The 20,785-nt window shown below is 42.7% G+C and overlaps 1 protein-coding gene and 1 long non-coding RNA gene across 4 annotated transcripts in view; one reads left to right on the forward strand and one right to left on the reverse strand.

The window, feature by feature from the left end:
• The first annotated feature begins 918 nt into the window (after positions 1 to 918).
• Positions 919 to 8,345, forward strand: LOC115499213. 2 transcript variants are annotated; one of them, XR_003964075.1, is made up of 5 exons: positions 919 to 1,000; positions 2,246 to 2,406; positions 3,293 to 3,425; positions 4,372 to 4,595; positions 6,917 to 8,345. It is a non-coding gene; the product is annotated as an uncharacterized LOC115499213 (long non-coding RNA). The 2 variants fall into 2 exon arrangements; XR_003964076.1 differs by having other exon boundaries at positions 6,920 to 8,345.
• A 2,165-nt stretch (positions 8,346 to 10,510) lies between these two features.
• CARNMT1 (carnosine N-methyltransferase 1) overlaps positions 10,511 to 20,785 on the reverse strand; it is a 43,401-nt gene continuing 33,126 nt past the window's right edge. For both annotated transcript variants that reach the window (XM_030292967.1, XM_030292968.1), the window contains 2 exons: positions 14,307 to 14,410; positions 10,511 to 13,161 (listed from right to left, as the gene is read on the reverse strand). In XM_030292967.1, the coding sequence (XP_030148827.1) occupies positions 13,060 to 13,161; positions 14,307 to 14,410 (206 nt within the window). In that variant the 3' untranslated portion in view covers positions 10,511 to 13,059. The remainder of the gene's footprint in view (positions 13,162 to 14,306; positions 14,411 to 20,785) is intronic.

The raw sequence follows: 20,785 nt of genomic DNA on the forward strand, positions 1-20,785 counted from the left end.
GTATCCCATCATTCATCCAACCAGGAACTCGTATCAGAAGTATAACTGTACCCCTTCACAAACTTATGCTCACTCATTAACTTATTCTTTGAAAACTAGCATCTGCTATAGCAGGGAAAATTCTAGAGTTACAACAGTAAACAAAACATCTCTGTCTTGTGACTCCCCCACTGACACTTGCATCGAGGGAGATAGACAATAAACAAGTGCCTATGTCAAGTGCTGAGGAAAAGCAGCAGATTAAGAAGGACGGGGGAGGTTATATTAGGTTGTCAAGGAGGGTGTCTCAGATAAGACTTCTGAGCAGGGACCTGAGGAAAATCGGGGTGAGCTGAGTATGTATGGCGACTGATTGTAGGCAGAGGTAGTAACAAATGCAAATGTGCTAAAGCAAGAGCATGCCTGGCGTGAGCTTGGGACAGCAGAAAAAAAAAAAAAAAAAAAAGCCAGCATGGCCTTTTCTCCCTTAGTGTTTCATTCTAGTTTCCATTGCTATGATTTCAAGCTAACCTTTTCTCCTCTCATGCCTTTTCTGCTGTTAATCTCATACACTGTATTTTTCATTCCAATGCACTTAGCATCTCCAGAAGTTCAGTGTAAGTCTCACACATCTCAGTAACTTTTTGAACACATGGAACAGTTCTACTGTTTTAATGTCCTTCTCTGTTAATTCTAACATCTGTGTCAGTTCTGGGTTGGTCTCCATTGGTTGATCTTTTCTCTATGGGTGTTGTCTTGTTCTTTGTACATGTGGTGATTCTTTTTTTTTTTTTTTTAAATATTTTTATTTATTTTTGATAGAGCGCAAGCAGGGTAGGAGCAGAGAGAGAGACACACAGAATGTGAAGCAGGCTCCAGGCTCTGAGCTGTCAGCACAGAACCCGACGCAGGGCTCGAACTCACCAACTGTGAGATCATGACCTGAGCCAAAGTCGGACGCTCAACCCACGGAGCCACCCAGGCACCCCTGTATACGTGGTAATTCTTATTTGGATACCAGGTATTACGAGTTTTACTTTCCTGGTGCTTCTTTCTCTGGCCTTGGGTAGTTATCTCACACACATGTACTGATCAGTACTCTAGGGGACTGTGCTCAGATCTTCAGAGGTTCTCTGTATGTGGTTTTCTCCTGTCGGGTACTCAGTCCCGCAAACTCTAGCCGTCTTGATTTCCCTGGACCGTCAACTGCATGTGCCCTCAGTTCAGGCACACTGCCAGGCTTGCTTCCTGTCTCTCAGAAATCACTGTCCTTTGTTGGCAGTTGTCTTATATGTTGTGTCCAGGTTTGGGGTTGTTTTAGGTGGGAGGATAAATGTAGTCCATTATTCCATCTTGCCCGGAAGCCGAAAATGCCTTACTATAAGAGTTCACTTTGACTTTAGGGTCATATTGTGTGTGACTTTTAACTTGGAGATATGCCTGTTTCCTCATTTGTTGTAGATTGTATTTATTCATTATATATTAGTATCTTATATATTAATGTGTATTAATACATAATTAACATATTTATAATGTATGAAAGGAGAGTCATCAACCTTGTAATATGCAAACCACTGACTATGACATACCTGATTTTATTCAAGCAAGAACTCAACCCGTGTAAAGAAAATTGTATAAATTTTCTCAGAGACTAGAAAAATACCAGTTTCCCTCTTTGTATTAATTAGGGTATAAGAAAATGAAGATGATGGCAGGAACACTTGAAAAATGAAATGTGGATACTTGATTGTATCTGTACGTTGTGTTTGAGAAGTTCTGGTTTTCCTTCAGGTCTCAGCTGAAATATCATTTCTTTAGGGAAGTCTTCTCTAAGTCAGCACGTCCCTACTGCTCAGTTCTTACAATTATGTAATTACTTGGGTTTTTAGTTTCGGTTTCGGTTTTGTAATTACTTGTTTGACATCTTTTTCTGTTATGGAAGCTCTGGTGGGAGAAACTATCTTCTGACCTCTGAATCCCCAGGATCAAGCCATTCCAGACACAATGCACGTTCTCAATAAATGTGAGGTGAATGAAAAAGTTGAAGACCACACAGTAAATAGTGAGGCTGGGATACTGACCAGGTCTATCTATCTCCATTCTATTTCCTCCTTACCGGGCAGCCTGTGATAGTGAAGAGCAAAAACAGAAAAATCAAACGAGAAAGCAAAAAAAACAAAAAGCCCACAAAAAAAACATTGCATATTTCAAAGGATTTTAATGCAGTTTTCAACATCAGATTATTCATTTAAATGTTTAATAATAGGTTGTATTGGTGAAGATATTGAGAAACAGATACGCTCCTTGTTTTCAAGTGTAAGCTTTTAAGAGAGCCATCTGACATCTGTGAAAATTTAAAAATGCACTGCCACCTTCAGGAATTTACACCAGATGTATAAATGTGTCCAGAGAATAGACACAGAGCCGGTATGTACTAGGCTATTCCTTGTAATATAGTGCTGAGTAGCAAAAAGTTAAAAACAACCTAAATGTTACTTGATAGCATTGCATGTAAGTGTGTGTGTATGTATTATACATACAGACATGCAGATTTTATTAAATGGCGTAAATTTATACGTATGGATATAGAACAATTGGCAAAATGTATTGTCAAAAAATATATATGTATATGTATATAGGCCAAAACCAAGGAAACAGTAGAGGATGTACATATATGTGCACACATGTATATTTGCATTTTTTTGGTATTACACAAAATGTTCCTGGGACAAGATTGTTAATAGTCAGTTGGGTGGGATATTAGGAAACATGGGTAGAGGGCATATGGGACACATCTTTGGGCCACCTCAGATTATTTTAGTGTCAATGATACTTGTGTGGGTTACAAGTTCCTTTATGCCAACAGTTAAAAGCTTGTGACCTCTGTAATCTTCTGTTGGGAGTCAGTTTTCCATGTTTGTTTGCTTTTTTTTCTTCCATTTCAGCATATTTCACAAGCAGAAGTACTGGCTAACTGTATTCCTGATTATCTTTTCTTGGATACGTGTACAGAGAACAGGCTTGGAAGAGAGACAGTGTCTCCTTCTAGAACAAAGGGCAGGTTTTGTTTACTGTCTAGCATAGTATCTTCTCCTAGGGCAAAAAGTCAATCACACTTACTGCTAGCCCACCCTAAAAGAAAAAGGTTTCTTAAGCTCAAAGTTCTCTGATGCAACCCAACGCTTGTGCAGGTGTCACCTAGAACTCTCTTGTGTCCCTCTATGTGATTTGGGTCTCAGGGTACTGTGCAAAATTAATACTCTGGCTAGTGCTATTGCTGTGAGTTATAAACTCTCCTTTGACTTTGATGTAGGAGTTTTGTGTCAAAAGTGGCTGCTTTATAAGCTGCTAAGAAATCTGCAGAAAGTTTTCATTCTTGGCGATTGTGGATTAGCCTCTCGGTTTGGAAGAATTGGGAGTCTCTTACACAAAGGATGTTTGCGCACGTAAGATTTTTTTTCATGGCCTTCCATTGGATGCTCCAGACAAAGACTTGGGGCAGGGCAGGAGGCTGGAAGGGACAGACATTATTTCTTTGTGGGGAAGAGTAGAAGCAAACCCCCCGCCTCAGGGGAGAGATAGGAAGACGTCTCTCATCCCTAGGACAAGAGCAAAGATCAGGATATTCCTGCTTAAGATCAACCACAAACACATGGGAAGAGGATGGGAATGCTGAGGAAAAACCCACTGACGAGGCCTGGGTGACAGAGCCTGCCTAAGAATGAGGCAACACTACGACAAGAATTCCCGTTTTCCCTACCATGAACTTAGCACAGACTCACAAGGACCAGTAGTCTACCCCTGGGGAAGAGGCTGGAGCATGTAGTGAAGATTCCTTTATGGCACAGGCATGCAGACACAGCTGAATGCTAGAGAGCATGCAAGAACACTGGGAAAAGCCCTCTGGTATCCTGTCCTCTACTCTAAATGCAAGGTAACAACAGGTAACCGCTAGCAGAGGTTGAAGCCTGTGATGCAGTGCAGATATAACGCAAACCAACTCAACTTCTTGTGACACTGATTTGGCCTCCCGCACCAGCCTACCAGGCATATAGTCATACCCACGCATGAATACCGTTTATCTTGGTTTGTCGTTTTCTACACAGCAAATGGAATTCAATACTATAAGACTCAGAAAGAAAGCAATAGGAGAAAATAAGCAAACAAAAACCTTGTCAAGAGATGAAGCAAAGCAATGAACAGAACTAGACTCAGAGGTGACCAGGATATTGGGGTTATCGCTCTTTATTAGTCAAATTCTTATATTAAAGGATACAGTGGGAAAAGCAGACACCATGTGTTGAGCCACAGGGAATTTCAGCAGAGAGATGGAAATTAAAGATAAATGGAAATGCTTGAAATAAAAAAGCATAACTTGAAAATTCTTAACAGGCTTATTATTAGAATGGACACGGACGAAGGAAGTTTTAAGGAACTTGAAGTAGAAGAAATACTGTGTCTGAAATATGAAGAAAAAAATAAAGAGTAAAAACTAAATAAAAACAAGAAACCACCACAACTGCAGCTCCAAGAATTGCGGCACAATAACAAGCAACCTAATGTACCTGCAAAAGCGGTTCCAGGAAGAGAAGAGGGAAGAAGAAATATTTGAAGAGGTAAGAATTTTCCAGAAATAGTAACATCAACCACAGATATGACAAACAGGATAAATTCCAAAAACAAACCAGAAAAACCACACATGCTTAGACACATCATAGTCAAAGTAATGAAAATTGAAGAGGGAATATTGAAAGCCAGAGGAAAAAACACATTCAGAGAGACAAAAATAAGAATTCTAGCAGAGTACTCATCAAAACAATGGAATGGCATTTTTTTTTTTTTTTGGAGTGACATCTTAAAAAAATTTTTTTTAATGTTTATTTTTGAGAGAGAGACAGAGCATGAGCAGGGGAGGGGCAGAGAGAGGGAGAGAGGATCCCAAGCAGGTTCCATGCTATCAGCACACAGCCCAGTGCGGGGCTTAAACTTGTGAACTGTGAGATCGTAACCTGAGCCGGTCAGACGCTCAACTGCCTGAGCCACACCGGTGGCCCAAGGAGTGACGTCTTTAAAGAATAAATGTCAATCCAGAATTCTGTATTCAGCAAATCTTTTAAAAAATGAAACTAAAACAAAGGACTTCTCAGAAAAAAATCTAAGAATTCGGTGCCAGCAGACCTGATATGAGAAATGTTAAAGGAAGTTCTTCAGGTTCCAGGTGGAAACTTGGTACACACTAAGAAATGAGCATTTTGTCACAAATTACCCCAAAACTCCGTGGCTTAAACCAACAAACATTTTCTCGGTCGTGGGTCAGGAGTTCTAACATCAGCTTAGCTGGGGAGTTTAGGGTTGCCGACCAGGGTTGCCCGTGTGGCTGCAGTCAAGATGTTGGCTGGGGCTGCAGCCGTTAGAAGGCCTGACTGGAGCTGGATGAACCACCACCAGTACATGTGACTGTTTCGAGAAGGCCTCAGTTACTCACCTCGTGGGATTCTCCACAGGGCTATTTGAATGTCCTCATGACCTGTCTTACCTCCCCTAATGCAAGTGATCAGAGAGAAAAATGGAAGCTACAATGTCTTTTATGACCTGCAAAATGTTTCACATTCTTGGCAGTTGTGGTTACCATCTCAGTTTGGAAGAGCTGGGAGTCTCAGACACAAGGGTTTCTTTCATGGCCTTCCATTGGGGGCTCAAAATAAGAACTTGGAGCAAGGGACTTACACCACACACACACACACACACACACACACACACACAGCATAGCTGCTGCTGCTGAGGGGAGCTGACATAAATCTCACGTCTCTACCTCAGTCTGTTCATTAGAACTGTGTCACTACAGTCCACACTTGAAGAGGGAGAGGAATGAGGCTGCACCAAAGGGAGGAGTATCAAAGAGTCTGTGGAGAGATTTTTAAAGCACCACCCATTAGAAGCTATAAAAATGAAGATAAACATAAAATATATTTGTCATTTTTATTGCTTTAAAAGAATTCAGTTAAAGCAAAAATAGTAACAATGTATTCTGGGGTTTATTATGCACATTAAAATGCATGACAATACCATGAATAATGGAAGAGAAGAATTGTTAAGTATATTCTAAGAGTTGTAATTGTTACTAACAACTATACATCTAGTGGTGTAATACTTTGAAGGTAGACTGTAACAAGCTAACAATATATATTGGAAGCCCTAAGAAACCACTGAAACTTTTTTTTGGTAAAGAGCTATAACTAATAAAAGCCAGTAGTGGAGATGAAATCAAGTAAATAGTCCAGAAATAGATGAGAAAAGAGGGGGAACAGGGAAGAAATGGAACAAATAGAAAACTAGCAAAATGGTAGGTTTAAATTCACTCCTATCAATAATTAAGATGAGGGGTGCCTGGGTGGCTCAGTCAGTTAATCGTCTGACTTCAGCTCGGGTCATGATCTCACGGTCCGTGAGTTCGAGCCCCGCGTCAGGCTCTGTGCTACCAGCTCAGAGCCTGGAGCCTGCTTTGGATTCTGTGTCTCCCTCTCTCTCTGCCCCTCCCCTCCCCATGCTCTGTCTCTCTCTGTCTCAAAGATAAATAAAAACATTAAAAAAATTTTTTTAAATAATTAAGATGAAAATGGTTTAAACACCCAATGAAAAGATACCTCCCTCCCCCCAAATCAGATTGAAAAAGAGGGCAAGACCTTTTATATACCGTCAGTAAGAAACCCATTTTAGATACAAATCATAAAGTTTAAAAGTAGAAGGCATTTTTAAAAGTGCGTGCAAAACCCTGCAAACTTCAAACAAGGTGTACATATAACAGAATCATGCCAACGTCCATTTCACAGTTTTGGCCAATGTCTTAGGACGACATGAAATGTTATTGGGGGAGGGAAGCTGGGTGAAGGGTACCCAGGAACTCTACTTTTGTGTAACTTCTCATGTCTTCTGTCAGCAGCCGTGAAACCGGAATAGGCTTACCCATTTGTAAACAGGGTAAAACCAAATCCTGGACTCGGCAGTTTTGTGGACAGGTCTGGGATGCTGACAGGCGTGGCGTTCCAGATCAGAAGGCAGAGGTCCTACAGGCCAGGTCAGGAACACGAGACCTCCTGGGAGACAGCAGCAAATGCTCTGGCCTAAGTGGTTAACGCGGAAACAAAGTAACGAGCTCCCTACCTCCTATTAACGACGATGAACAGCTAGATGCGGGATTGACGTCGGTCTGGCAACCCAAATTTGCTCCCTCTTCTGGGCAGGATGAGATAGGGATGTTAGCACAGCAGAGCAGCAAGCCCCATGGCCCCAGCAGGAAGGCAACAGGGCTAGGAATGCTACGGAAGGAAAGGAGACCTCGAAACTGAGATTAATGTTGTCAGTGATGAGGACTTTGCTATTCGATAGAGAGCTCTGGGTGACCTGAAAACATAAGTCCATTTGGTTGAAATGGAGTGTGGGTGGCCCCTCGAAGGCGAGGAAAGCCTTGCCTGTTAGCGCAAAGTCTCAGCCAAACCTGGCAGAGAGTGAAGATGGGGCTCTGGGTGCCAAGGTGGCCAAAGCTGGAAGACTGCATGCAGCACAATGGCGTGTGCGTGAGCAGGAAGTAAAGGGCCCCCGAGGATGGGCACTCACTGGGTGCAGGGAGCACTTGGGGGAGGAAGCAGCAGCGGTGCTCAAGCATTATCTGCAGCCAGAGGTTAATGGAGAAAATCCGGATTCCCCCCTTCCCCCTCCCCACCATTGCTCCCACTGTCCCCATGGACAGCCTCCTCCATCTCCCAGCTGGGGTGACTTGGTCTCTTGGCATCTGTGCTGTAGCCCCTGATACGTGGGTTAAACTTCTCGGTCTGTGATCCTATTGAGAAAAAAAGACACTTGAATTCAACTGATGGGTTGGACAAGGCTTGTAGTGGGGAAGGAAGCTGAAATTGTTAGGGACCCCTCTGAGCCAGAGAGAGCAGTCCCCAAGTGCTGAAATAGGTTAATATAAGAGGCCGAAATGAAACTTACGGTCAAGCCTCTGATCACTTCAACAGTAAAAGCGACAGACTAAATCAGATGAAGCGTAGGTTCCTCTACAAAGGCTCCTGAAGGCTTGTAGACCTGGGGGGGAGGGAGGGGGTGAAGTGAAACAGGAGGAGGGCCTAAGAGTGGAAAAAGTCCGGAGAGCGAAGAAAGGTGTCTTCAAGTTAACCCCCTTCCCTCCTATAAGCAGGTGTCAGTAAAGGTACCTGAGGAATGCTTCTGCTGAAGCCCGTGACAAAGAGGCTCTGAATAGAGGCACTGGCTACGTAGCACTGCGGCTGTGAATAAAAGCCTGTGTCCTTGGGGCGCCTGGGGGACTCAGTGGGTTAAGCGTCCGACGTCAGCTCAGGTCATGATCTCGCTGTTCGTGAGTTTGAGCCCCGCGTCGGAGCCCGGAGCCTGCTTCGGATTCTGTGTCTCCCCTTCTCTCTGCCCCTCCCCTGCTCTCGCCCTATCTCTGTCTCTCAATAAACGTTTAAAAAAATAAAAAAATAAAAGCCCGTGTCCTTGACTGCAGGTCCCACTAGAGACTGCTGTACGTTAGCTGTGCACCAAGTCTGGTAAGTGGAGGGCAGCTTTCTTCCACGAGCCTGCCAGGTAATTACCTATGTTCAGGCCTGAAAAAAAAAAACCATAGTTTTTTTGTTTTTTTTTTTACCTGGAGTCAGAGATCTCAAAAATAACCTCTCACTGAGGCGCTTTGGACCAATTCAATAAACGTATGATGGATCTGATGTATTACATGCCTGCAGTGTCACGTTCAAGGACTACTGCATGGACTGTCCCCTCCTGGGTGGTCCCACAGAAATAATACTAAACTCCAAGACGGAAGCCACAGCTTCAAAGATCTAACGGCTGCCCAAATTCTCACAGGCCATAGCCAGGCACTACAACAGGATTAAGTACCTGACCATCACCAGACATGCCTTGGTACAAAAGAAGGAAGCTATTAATCTGCTACTAAGCTTTTGGGACTGAACGCATGGCGTATGGTGGCCCTAGGCCTCTTCGGTTTCACATTCTCATCTGCAGGTGGGTCGGTTCGGACTTGCTGACTAACAAGGTGAAAAATACCCAACGGGAATTACAAGTCAAATAAATAGCATATTCAAGAGTGCAGCTGGCCTGGCCCTAGCAGCTTTTGGTGCCATGATAAGATGGCAGCTGTTCCTTTGGGAGTCAACTTTATGCCTCACTCTGCCACCTAAAGCAAAGCCGCTGGTTCAGTGGGGCTCTCGACTCACCGCCGTTCCCTGAACTCCTGGACCCCGAGCACTGGCTAAGTGGACACCTAGTGGGGTCCATCGGGCTGCAGCTGTTCAGCCTCAGTGCCAGCTCTGTAAAACCAGAAGCAGATATGGTCACTGCTATCAGTGGAGAGAACTCAAGCAGTCCTCAAGATTGGCCAGTCCCCCTGTTGATGAAGCTCGACACATTTTTACCAACTTTTGGAGTGCTGCCAATGACCTGTCCGCTATGCCGGGTGAAAACCGACCGACTGGCCGATCAAAGACCCCTCCTCTTTGGGCGTTACACTTACACAACTGCTCAGCTCCCCTAATCGTTAAAGAAATGAATATTAAAATAGATACTTTTTCCTATCATATTGACAAAAATGACAAGCTTAGCAAAATCCAGTATTGAGCAGAGAATGAAAACAAAGTTATTCCAAAACACCGTCAATGGCATGTAAATTGTTCATCTTTTTGAAAGGCAACTTGACTGAAGAGGCACATACACACTGGCTCAATGACTCTGCTTCTATGTATCTACTGAAGAGAAATAAACACACAAGAGGCATGTACTGTCATGTTTCTAAAAGTGGGAATAACCATGAAGTTTTCCTTGTGCCCTCTCTCCCATTACCTACTGTTTTATTTCTTTACAATTCCCACCAGACTTGAACATTCAAGAATCTATCCACACATACCTGTCCTCTTGGTCTCCCCCCAGCCCCAGGATTCCACTGAAACTTTTTTCCGCCACAGCATTATTAAAACTGATGTCCTGTTACTAATCTTCACCTTTTTGTATCACTGCACAGCGTCAACACAGATTGAAACTGCGTTGTCTACCAGGTGCTTTCACATGTTCACACAGAAGACTGCACACAGTCGCGCATGACTTTATCAAAACCCTCTGAAGTCGGTGGTGTCAGTCTTCTCTTACAGATGAGGAAACACACTTCGAGCGCTGTGCCTGAGATCACAAACAGAAGTTCAGGAAAACAAACCCAGAGTATTTAAGTGTCATGCCCAGTGCTTATCCAACTAATGGCTGGTCCTGGAACTCTCTGGTACTGGTTTCCTTTATAGTTATTTGTCTATTATTTAACAAAACCAAACATCAAGATTAATCAGTATAAAGCCTAACATACTCTAAGACCAAGTGCTCTTACTATTGACTTTCTAGAAGCATACAAGAATAGGCTCATCTAAAGATTCAAAAGCATGCATTCAACTAATTAAAATGCCTACATCTACAGTTACTACTAACCTAGATGGAAACAACCAAGCAAATACAGTTTCGTAGCAATTGGCAGACTTTAATATTCAAGAAAAATTAAGTCCATCATACACGTTAAAAATATAGGAAATTTCATGCAGACATGAAGCTTCCAATTCAGCCTTTGTGGCAACTTTTAGAATGAGAATTACATATAAATACAGTACATCTTACAGTTCCCAAACTTCATAATTTTATACTGTGATTTATACAGCTCCTCTTCATACTTCACATTTCCCGTCTTGCTCACTTGATTAACAGACCCTAACCTACACTACTTCAGAATATGGAAGGGGGGGGGAGGGGGGAGAGGGTTGGAAAGCAAGCACAATGACCTATCTCCTCCTGCTTTATGGCAATGAATGGAAACATCTGTGTATAGGGCTAATGCAAGGAAAAAGAACACAAAACTTTAAGGCTTACACACTTTAGTAGCTAGGACTACATATAATATAAAATTAAATCCTCCAGTGACACTTCTATTACCGATTGACACAATTTTCAAGTTTAGAATATATTAACTACAAAAGCAGTAGGAAAAAAAAAGTGATGCAAATTTGTGCAGAACATTTGAAAAACAGTAGTCATGATATGAGAGATTAAAAACAAATGAAATAATTGATTTCAGAATTAACTAAAATGAAGCTCTGATTTAGAAATATAAGTAACATTATTAAAGAATAAAACCTGATAGCCAAAACTTTTAAGTAATAAAGCCAACCCATTGCTGTCAACACATTTTTGCCTCTAGGAGAAAAACAAGATCATGTGTTTGGATACAAGTAAAAAAGTGAATACTAGTCAGTGAATAAAAAGCCTTTCTACATTACTCAAAAATAGCATGCATTCCTTTCCTTTCAATGCATTTTTTAAATACTTAGGATCCTTTTAGTTTTTTTCTTTCTTAAACAAATAAACAAAAATTTGGGGGTGGTTTCCCTAAAAATTAATTTCAAATTCATTCAGGTGGTAGTGAGAATTCTAATTAACTGGACATCTGCCAAGTATGGGGATGGGGCACCAAAGAGAAGTAGTTGTGTTTTGTTCCCTTTTTTTTTTTTTTAAACTCAACAGGCTACAGGCTTCTATAATTTAGCAAGTCAAATAGCTTTCCTGGAGTCCTTTCCAGGAACAAGAGCTCCCTTACTGCACACAGAAAAGCTCCCAACGGTAACATGCCAGACTGTGTCGACTCCCCCAGCCCAACTGACAAAAAGAGGTCTAAAGATTCACAAGGAGGTTTTCCGATTAAAACATGACGTGAATCCTACAGCACATTATTGAGATTAAGTCTATCTAATTCAAATTGCCACAGAGGTCATTTAACGCCATCATAATCACCTGTGGAAATATTCAACGCGAGCACTTCCTTTTTCCAAGAAAAGGTTAATAGTCATTTCTGCTTTCCAAGCTACTGGAAACAAAACAACAAACATAAAAAAATACAAAGGAAAACTCTCTCCAATAAAGATTCTGCTAGAGGTAGAAATTTAAAGCAGCATATATTCTTTTAACTCCAGCTATCAGGGAACAAAACTGGCGTTATCTGAAATTACATTAACGGCTGCTGCTGACAATACTGAAGACAGACCACGGGCAGTAATTTATCCCTGAATTTCGTATTCAAAATTTCCCCACGGTAATACCATCATGACAGTTTTACTCGTATCTAATTTTTTAACGAAAAAAAGTGCGTGCTTTTGTAATCCAGGTAATTTAAAGAAAAGACATTATTGTAAACATCTCACTGACAGACTGTATTCACTTCTAGTTTAAAATCAGACATTTCCAATGGGCAGATTTTATTCTTATTTCCCCATTTTCCTAGCAGTACCTCTCATAAAGGCTTTTGTGCCTCACTTAAGAGTGCTGAGACCTTCTACATTTCAGAGCGATTCATGATGAGTATGCTTTCAAATAATGTTCAGGTCAGTGTGCCCAAAAGACCACTTTCTCAGTTACTTGAATGCATTTTACCGGCCTGTGATCTTATTAAATTTAGCATTTCATAAAAATGAAACGTCTGATGCCCAAGTTCAGCTGAGCTGGCAAAAAAACAATCTGAATGATAAAAGGGCGCACATTTTCTGTAGGGATCGCTTCGGTCCAAAGCAAACAAAAGTCCCAATTCCAGATGCTGAATGTGAGAGAGGATCCTCAGACTCTTCTAAAAGTACCATGTGCAATGCACACAGAACAGAAAGATTTGGGGGGGACTTCAATACTAGTAGTCGTGAACATGGCGGACTTGGCAATAGACAGCTTCATGAAGACCACTGGAGATGGGTTTTTCTACTGAAAGACAATTCTGGGCTTCAAGGAAAAAGTATACTTGAAGACATTTCCTCCTTTTTTTACTTTTGTAGTACAAATATGCACAGCATAGTATATTTCTGAAAAAGCAATAGACGTATTAAGAAAATAGACGCTATTTCTAAATTTTGTTAGGAATAAGAAGGCACCACTGATTTGAGGTTGTGTCCTGTCGATGGGATAGTTGATTTTGAGTCGTTTATTTCAGCATTTGCTCTTATTAAGCTTTTTTCCTGCTGATACCACTTGAGAACGTTACTGTGGTTTACGGACCACAAACAAGACACATTCATAGTAGTATTTCATCATGGAGAGGTCATTCACAGTATATGTTGACAAGACAGATTCCTTTTCAACCTGGAATGCAAACAACAACCAGAATGGTGATGAGCATGACGATGACACAGATCCTGAGTGCTTGTGAGTGATGGGAGCTCATATTAACTCATTTAGTACATACAGATACCCCAATACTGGCATTATTAGTAATCCTAACTTTACAAAGAACAGACTGCTCAAGGTCATACCACCAGTAAGTGGAAGAACTGGGATTCCAACTCAGGCGGTCTAACTCCAGAGCTTGAGCTCTACGTCACTGATACGTTACTCTTCTTTCTTTCTCTCTCTCTTTTTTTTTTTTTTTGAGAGAGAGAGAGAGAGAGACAGACAGACAGACAGAACAAGTGGGGGAGAGGCAGGAGAGGAAAAGAGAGAATCTTAAGCAGGCTCCATGCCCAGTGTGGAGCCCCACGATCCCATGACCGTGAGATCAAGAGTCAGACACTTAACCGACTGATCCACCCAGACACCCCAACTTCTCCTTATTTTGAAGAACGAATCTGTTGTTTTTAAAATGAATAAAGGGGCGCCTGGGTGGCGCAGTCGGTTGAGCGTCCGACTTCAGCCAGGTCACGATCTCGCGGTCCGGGAGTTCGAGCCCCGCGTCGGGCTCTGGGCTGATGGCTCGGAGCCTGGAGCCTGTTTCCGATTCTGTGTCTCCCTCTCTCTCTGCCCCTCCCCCGTTCGTGCTCTGTCTCTCTCTGTCCCAAAAATAAATAAACGTTGGAAAAAAAAAAAAAATTTAAAATGAATAAAATACTTTTAAATAAACACACAATTAAAACATAAGTCAAAGTATCAGACAATCTTACAATCCCACATAAGAAATGAAGACTACAAAAGTACATATAGTGAACGATACCCCCTGTCCTCCCACCTCTGCTGGTCCAGACCCTAGCGTACTTGGTATCTGTGAGTCTACAGGAGCTGATGCCAGGACCATGGTCAGCTACCACGTACTACGGAAAGGTGACTGATCACATTGACGATTATAGTTTTCTCCTTACACATACATTATGCCAAATCTTTATCATTCTAAAAGCTGAGTGCGTATTATTTTCACTTCAGGGATGAAAACACAGGTGAAGAGGTGAAAGCCTGTAACTGTCCTAAGATTAAAGCTTTGGAAGTGAAACCGTGGCCGTACTTCATTCCAGCCTTACCTCCACCTGGAATCCATACTGCAGAACAACGTTTTTTATATCTTCATAGCTCAATTCTATGGAAAGTTCGTTTGCCAAATTTTCAAAGTGGTACAGCAGAGGACCTATGGTTTAAAGATACTATGAATGAATTACTTAAATATAAACATGCACCAGTTGCTGTGTTAGATACAACTCCAAGCTGAATTAGAAGTTGGGCAGTAGACGGAACATAAAAAGGAGACGTAAAGAACGTTTACGTCTGCCAAGGGCACGTGTCCAGACCCCTGAGACTTTGGCCCAGTAGCTGACATTCGAGTGCTGGGGCTGCACTCCCGGGGAGTGAGTCCCTCTGGTATACCAGGGCTGCCCTGTGATTCTCCACATCACAGCGCTTACACCTGTTACGGAAGGAGCAACTGCATCAGGGAATGCCAGGTCCCTAACTTCCAAAGGTACACTGTAGTTATAATGCCTTAAGTAAATGCCCAACGGCAGCCACAAACTGGACGTCCCATGAAAACACAAGGGTCCTCCAGCTAGCCTGGGTGAGAGAGAGTGTGGGTACGATGGGAGGTTCCAGGCAAGGCTTTCTGGAAGGAGGAAGTGACATTGGGGCTGCCTTTTTTAAGTGCTCAGCTCATATCCCAGCTCCAACACTTACTACTTGTGTGCCTGTGGGCAAGCCACTGGCTCGCTCCACCTAACGGGTAACATCCAGTGCACCCAGTGTAGAGAAGGCACTGAGTAAATGACAGCAATCCCAACTTTTTAAAATGACATTCTCCTTTTACTATCCTCTAATTCCACATGTCCGAGGAACTATCATCTGATTCAAACCAGATTCTTCAATCTTTCCATCTCTCACATTTTGCCCAATGCATCAGCCTTGTCCAGGCAACGCTACCATTCAACAGTTATGCTTCAGGACTAAACTAAACAATCTTGGTTTCTTGTTTTTGTTTTTGTTTTTTTTTACCAGTTCATTGGGTTAACTATAGATCCCAGGTCCAACTCACGACCCCTAAGCCTCACACAATGTGCTAATCACAGGAAATAAGAATAACAGGACAGTTTCTCCTCCCAAACGGCTCATCACTCTGTGGAACATACTTACTGAGACTTAAAATGTTTTTCTTCCGCTCCTCTTTTTAACCTTACATAAAACACTAAAAAAATGACGACGAACATGTATGTTATTACTCTTTTTCAGAAGACAACAATGGTTCCCTATCAAACTATTCTGTCAAGCTTAACTTCCTGTTAGTTTCATTAGTACTAATAAAAATGACAGGAGCTACCATTTACTGAGTACCTGCTGTGTGTCCTCGACCATCTGAACCCTTGGAAGCCTTTTTATAAACACACAGAGCACTGTAGTCTGTCCTGCTCTAAAGTGTATGATGTTTCTGCGCCATTATTTTAAGAGCCTCCAACAATATTGTTTTATTGTATCTAAATGAACCCACTCCAATGATTCTTACACCCTCAGGTCCTATGGTACCTCTACTCATGCTGTGTCCCACTTAGAGAGCTCCAACTTTCCAACTCAAGCTTTAACCATGCTCCAAAACCTTGCTGGAATCAAGTTTTAGTATAATCCCTCCAAGTTCCCAGCCCTACTGCTCACTCTCTCAATATACCACACCGTAAAACTCATTTTATGTAGTGTTGCATTGCTCACTGATTATTTTTCATGTAATCATGAAAAATTTAACCAAATTGCAAGCTACATGAGTAAAGGAACATGTTTTCAGTTTCACAATGATGCCCAGCATAGCAGTGAATGTACAGGTAAGCATCTGTAATTTTACCACCCAAAGATAACTACTATAGTTGTGTTTAATTTTTTAAAAGTTTATTTACTTATTTTGAGAGAAAGGAGGGGAGGGCTAGAGAGAAGGGGGAGAGAGAATCCCATGCAGGCTCTGCAAAGTCAGAGTAGAGCCCAAGGTGGGGATCAATCCCACAGACCATGAGATAGGACCTGAGCCAAAATCAAAAGTTGGACACTGACCCGACCGAGCCACCTAGGCACCCCTATAGTTTGTATTTTTTACAGTCTATTACAGATAGTAATTCGACAAATATCTCTGGGCAGATTTCAGACGTCTACAAATATAATTAATCTAGCATTTCTACATACCGTTCTCTATTAAAAAGAACCAGGAATCTTTGGGGGTAAAATGGCTTATCTCAGGGCCTGGCAGAGAAAGTACAAGATGTGCTTAGAATGCCTGGCTTTTCCACAAAGGAGGAACATATCAAAAGGGATATGTCCAAAGGACACAGGAGAAGGGGGTACCCACCTGCCAAATCTGGGACAAGTTAATTTAAACCATTTGTATTTCTAAGGTTCTAAAAGTTCCAGTTAAAAGACAGAGACAGTCAGATTGGGTAACAAAATGTAACTGTGCAGTTTATAAGACATTTCTGAAACAAAGAAAGGACTTAAGATCTGGAAAAAGATATCCTATACATTAACTCGAAGAAAGCTTGTGGTAGCTTTGTTGACATGCCCACTTACAGAAACATGGTTTGCAATTGTCCAGAACAAAAGAGCTGGCACTCAAACCTCAACAGAAAGTTTTACAGGCAGGAAAGGAGGGAGGCACTGTGGGCGAGGGTGGGTGCTAGTCACGGGCTGCTTTCCAAAGCAGACTTTTAATCAGTCTCCTTCTTTTTTGTCCTGTGTCTCACGCTTACTCTCTACTAGGTCACATCTTCTTAAATTTTCTTCTTTTCCAGTCACTTTTTCCAGTAAATTAAATTTCTGGTCTCTGCCTGAGCATGGACTGGAATGGGCATAAGGGAGGCATCTTGGTTACTTGGTTACATAGGGATGAACTGGTCCCTATGTGCTGACCTTCAATTCCTGTTTTTCCCCATATGGCCACTCATGTTCCAGGATCAAACCAGATCTTCCACACAGATAGTCATTTTCCAGGGTTATTCCAGGTCAACCAGCTCTGTTCACATTGGTGTTTTGTTTTTTGTTTATTTGTTGGTTGGTTGGTTTTTGCAAAACTTATCCACCTACCGTATCTTCTGAAAAACTGTTACATTCTGTTGTCCCTTAATGACATCCCTGCCATTTCTGTCATTGTTTTAGACTTTTTTCTATTTTTACAATCACTGTAACAAAGTCTCAGTGAGTAAAGGAGGCAATGGGTCAAATACCCACCTTTTATAGGAAATTTCCCACATTTAAAAAATATCAAGCTTTATAATGCTTAAAATATAGGACTCATCTCTCATTACACTTTATAAAGTTCTCCTTCGGTGCTTGTAAGATAATAGAAAATATACATATTGGTCTCTGGCAGAGAACCTCCAATCTACAGCCTATAGACCAACAGCTGGTCAGAAGCACAGGGGACAGTTTGTGACTAGCATTTGAGTGTGTGGAGGGGTGGGGGCGGAGGTCTTGGAGGCTAAACCCTTAACCCATGGTATCTTACACTATCTCCAGGAAGACAACATAGGAAGTACTTAAACTGGAGGACACCCAGCTGGTGTCCAAGAGAATCCCTTATTGTGGAGGAAAACACCTCATTTGGTGTCCAGATGTGTCAGAAGTGTTTAGGGAGAAATGGGTTTATCCCAGTAGGAAGGAAAAGACTGTGGGTCTTTCTTTTGAGAACTTTCACCTGTTTATTCTTCCAGATGAAGTTTAGATTCACTTCACTAATCGCCTGCCCTCCAGTGCTGGACCTAAGTGTCAGTGCAGACATATGCACACCCGTGCACACGGTTTAAAATACATTACCCATCATGCGTTTAGGGAGCACTGGTCAGCATGAAAAACTGAACAAAAGGTTTCCCCAAGGACACATGTAAACAGTTCCCTTAAAAAGCTCACTAGCTTTCCCTCACCTGAGGAAGATCAGAGAACTTCAAATCCCCCTTAAAGCAGTTTACAAATTAACCATATTCCCAACTCTGATTTCATAGAATGTAGACAATATCTTTGTTATAATTTAACTTCCAATATAGCTTTTTAGTTATGCACCCGGCACTCCTTCCCTATGAATGTTCTGGTCTAGGGCAGCATGGTGAGTGTGAAATCACCCCCCAGGGGCTGATACGCTCTCGGCTTATATGTAAAATTAATTTTCCAGGCCCACACGACTGAAGCCAAAACCATGGGAATGTTACAAATTTACCCATATAAATGCCACTTTGTCATGTCTCCTGGCAGCCGATCTTCTACCATTACTTTGTTTCCGCTTTCAAATACTGAAACAACACACTCATGCACAGAACAGTCCCTAAATAGCCACTAACTGTCGGGCTCTGAGGGAGGTTAAAGAGCAAGCACAGCTTCTGGCCCTCACTGAGCTCAGAGACCAACGGGGAAAACAAAAACACAGGTGGCAACACGACGTTGTGTTAAATGCTCACAGATTCTGCGAGAACATAAAAGAGGAAGACAACAAAAATTTACTCCATCTTGAAGGATCACCTGAGCTGAGTGTTGAGCGCACACAGCAAAGAGCCAACGTGAGAACAGAGGGAAAACAGAAAAGGCTTTCTAGTCAGAGGGCTGGCACTGAGGTCAAGGCTGGGGAGGTAAAAAAAAAAAAAAATGAAGCTAAGACACAAGACACAGCAAAGATCACAAAGGGCACCATGCACAATACTGAAGAGTTCAGGTCATCCGGAAAGCTGGAATTCTATGTGGGGAGTGGGACAGCAAGAGATCGGCTTGCGGGGAAGATCACTCCAGGGGTCACACAGAGAACTAGAAGAGGCACGAGGCTGGAGACAACCTGGACGTGGGGGACACTCCGGGAACTGCTGCATAACCCAGGCAAGTGACGATGAGGGCCTGAGCCCTCAACTAGCAGGAGACTGGAGCAGTGCTTCTCAACTAGGGTGATTTTGCATTTCTGTCGTCACAACTGAGGAGGTGTCACTGCGGCTGAGTAAGCAGAAGCCAGGAACGCTGCTCACCACTCTGCACTGTATAGGACAGCCCTCCCTATCCGCCCCCCTGCACTGTCCAGGACAGCCCTCCCTCTCCGCCCCCCTGCACTGTACAGGACAGCCCTCCTTCTCCGCCCCCCTGTGGAGTACAGCACAACCCCCCCCCCACCCCCCTGCACTGTACAGGACAGCCCTCCCTCTCCACCCATCCAAATGAAGAATGATCTTGACCCAAATATCAAGGGCGCTGCCACTGAGAAACCCTGAGATAGAAAGAGGTTCAAGACCTATTAGGAAGCTTTAGGAGACACAACTTGTGGCTAGGTGCCGATGGTGAGGAAGAAGAGGGCTAAGGAGAACACACAGTTTTCCGGTTGGGGGAAATCTGTGCAGAAGACGGATCGGAAAAGACAGGGGGTTCTCTTCGATTCCGAAGTACCCAAGTTGGTACCGAGTGGCGTGGCACATAACAGAGGTATGTGGACCAGAGAGATGAAAGAATAGGAGAAGCAGCAGTAAGAGTGACGCTTAGGAAAAGACGAGCACGTGGCCTAAGAAGCGAACAACACTGTTCTGCACAGACACCTGGAGCACAACAGTATCACTGGTATATTCACCGAGCCAATTACTATTATTTTTATTTTTCAATTGGTTTTTCAGAGAGAGCGCACAAGCGGGGGCGGGAGTGAAGGGCAGAGGGAGAGAGAGAGAATCTTAAGCAGGCTCGATGCTGGGCGCAGAGCCTGACGTGGGGCTCGATGGATTCCACAACCCTGTGATCGAGACCGGAGCCGGAATCAAGAGTCACTCAACTGACTGAGCCACTCAGGCACCCTAACATAATTAGTATTTTTACAATTCTTCAGCTTATACATTTAATGTTTTTTTAACATTTCTTTTTGAGAGAGCGAGACAGAGCACAAGTGGGCTTGGGGCAGAGCGTGGGTGGGACACAGAATCTGAAGCAGGCTCCAGCCTCGAGCTGTCAAGCCCCTGACACGGGCCTTGAACTCACGGACTGTGAGATCATGACCTGAGGCGAAGTTGGCCGCCAACCGACTGAGCCACCCAGGCGCCCCTCAGCTTATATGTTAAAAGAATTTTACTTGGAAAATACTAACCTTCCGAACAAGTATTTTTAAGGACTATGCTTCTCCACTACTCTAATTCTCAGAATCGTTTTGAAACTCTGGTAAGAAGAGTAGAAGATCTCCTCATTGACCTCCCACTAACCAATGTGCCCTATTCCCTCTGGTGCCTGGGACAGATCACAATAGAGCCCAGCACATCCATTCTTATCAAACAGTATGCTTAGGCAGGGCCAACTGTATTTATTCCAGGCAGTTGTAAATAATTATTGTTATTATATAACTTAATACAATATTAATAAACCAATTAAAAGTTCAAACAGAAAAGTGGTTTCTGTGAAACTTAACCCAATGCTTTGGAAATACACAGATCCTTACCATGTTTCAGTAATTGGGGTCAAAAGTATTAATTACATAACATGAGTGCTACTGCTAAGTCACAAACTGACCCAGGGTGAGCCGGAGGGCTAGCTGGTTAGGCAT

The sequence above is a fragment of the Lynx canadensis genome, chromosome D4, assembly GCF_007474595.2.
Source record: "Lynx canadensis isolate LIC74 chromosome D4, mLynCan4.pri.v2, whole genome shotgun sequence".
Lineage (NCBI taxonomy): Eukaryota > Metazoa > Chordata > Mammalia > Carnivora > Felidae > Lynx > Lynx canadensis.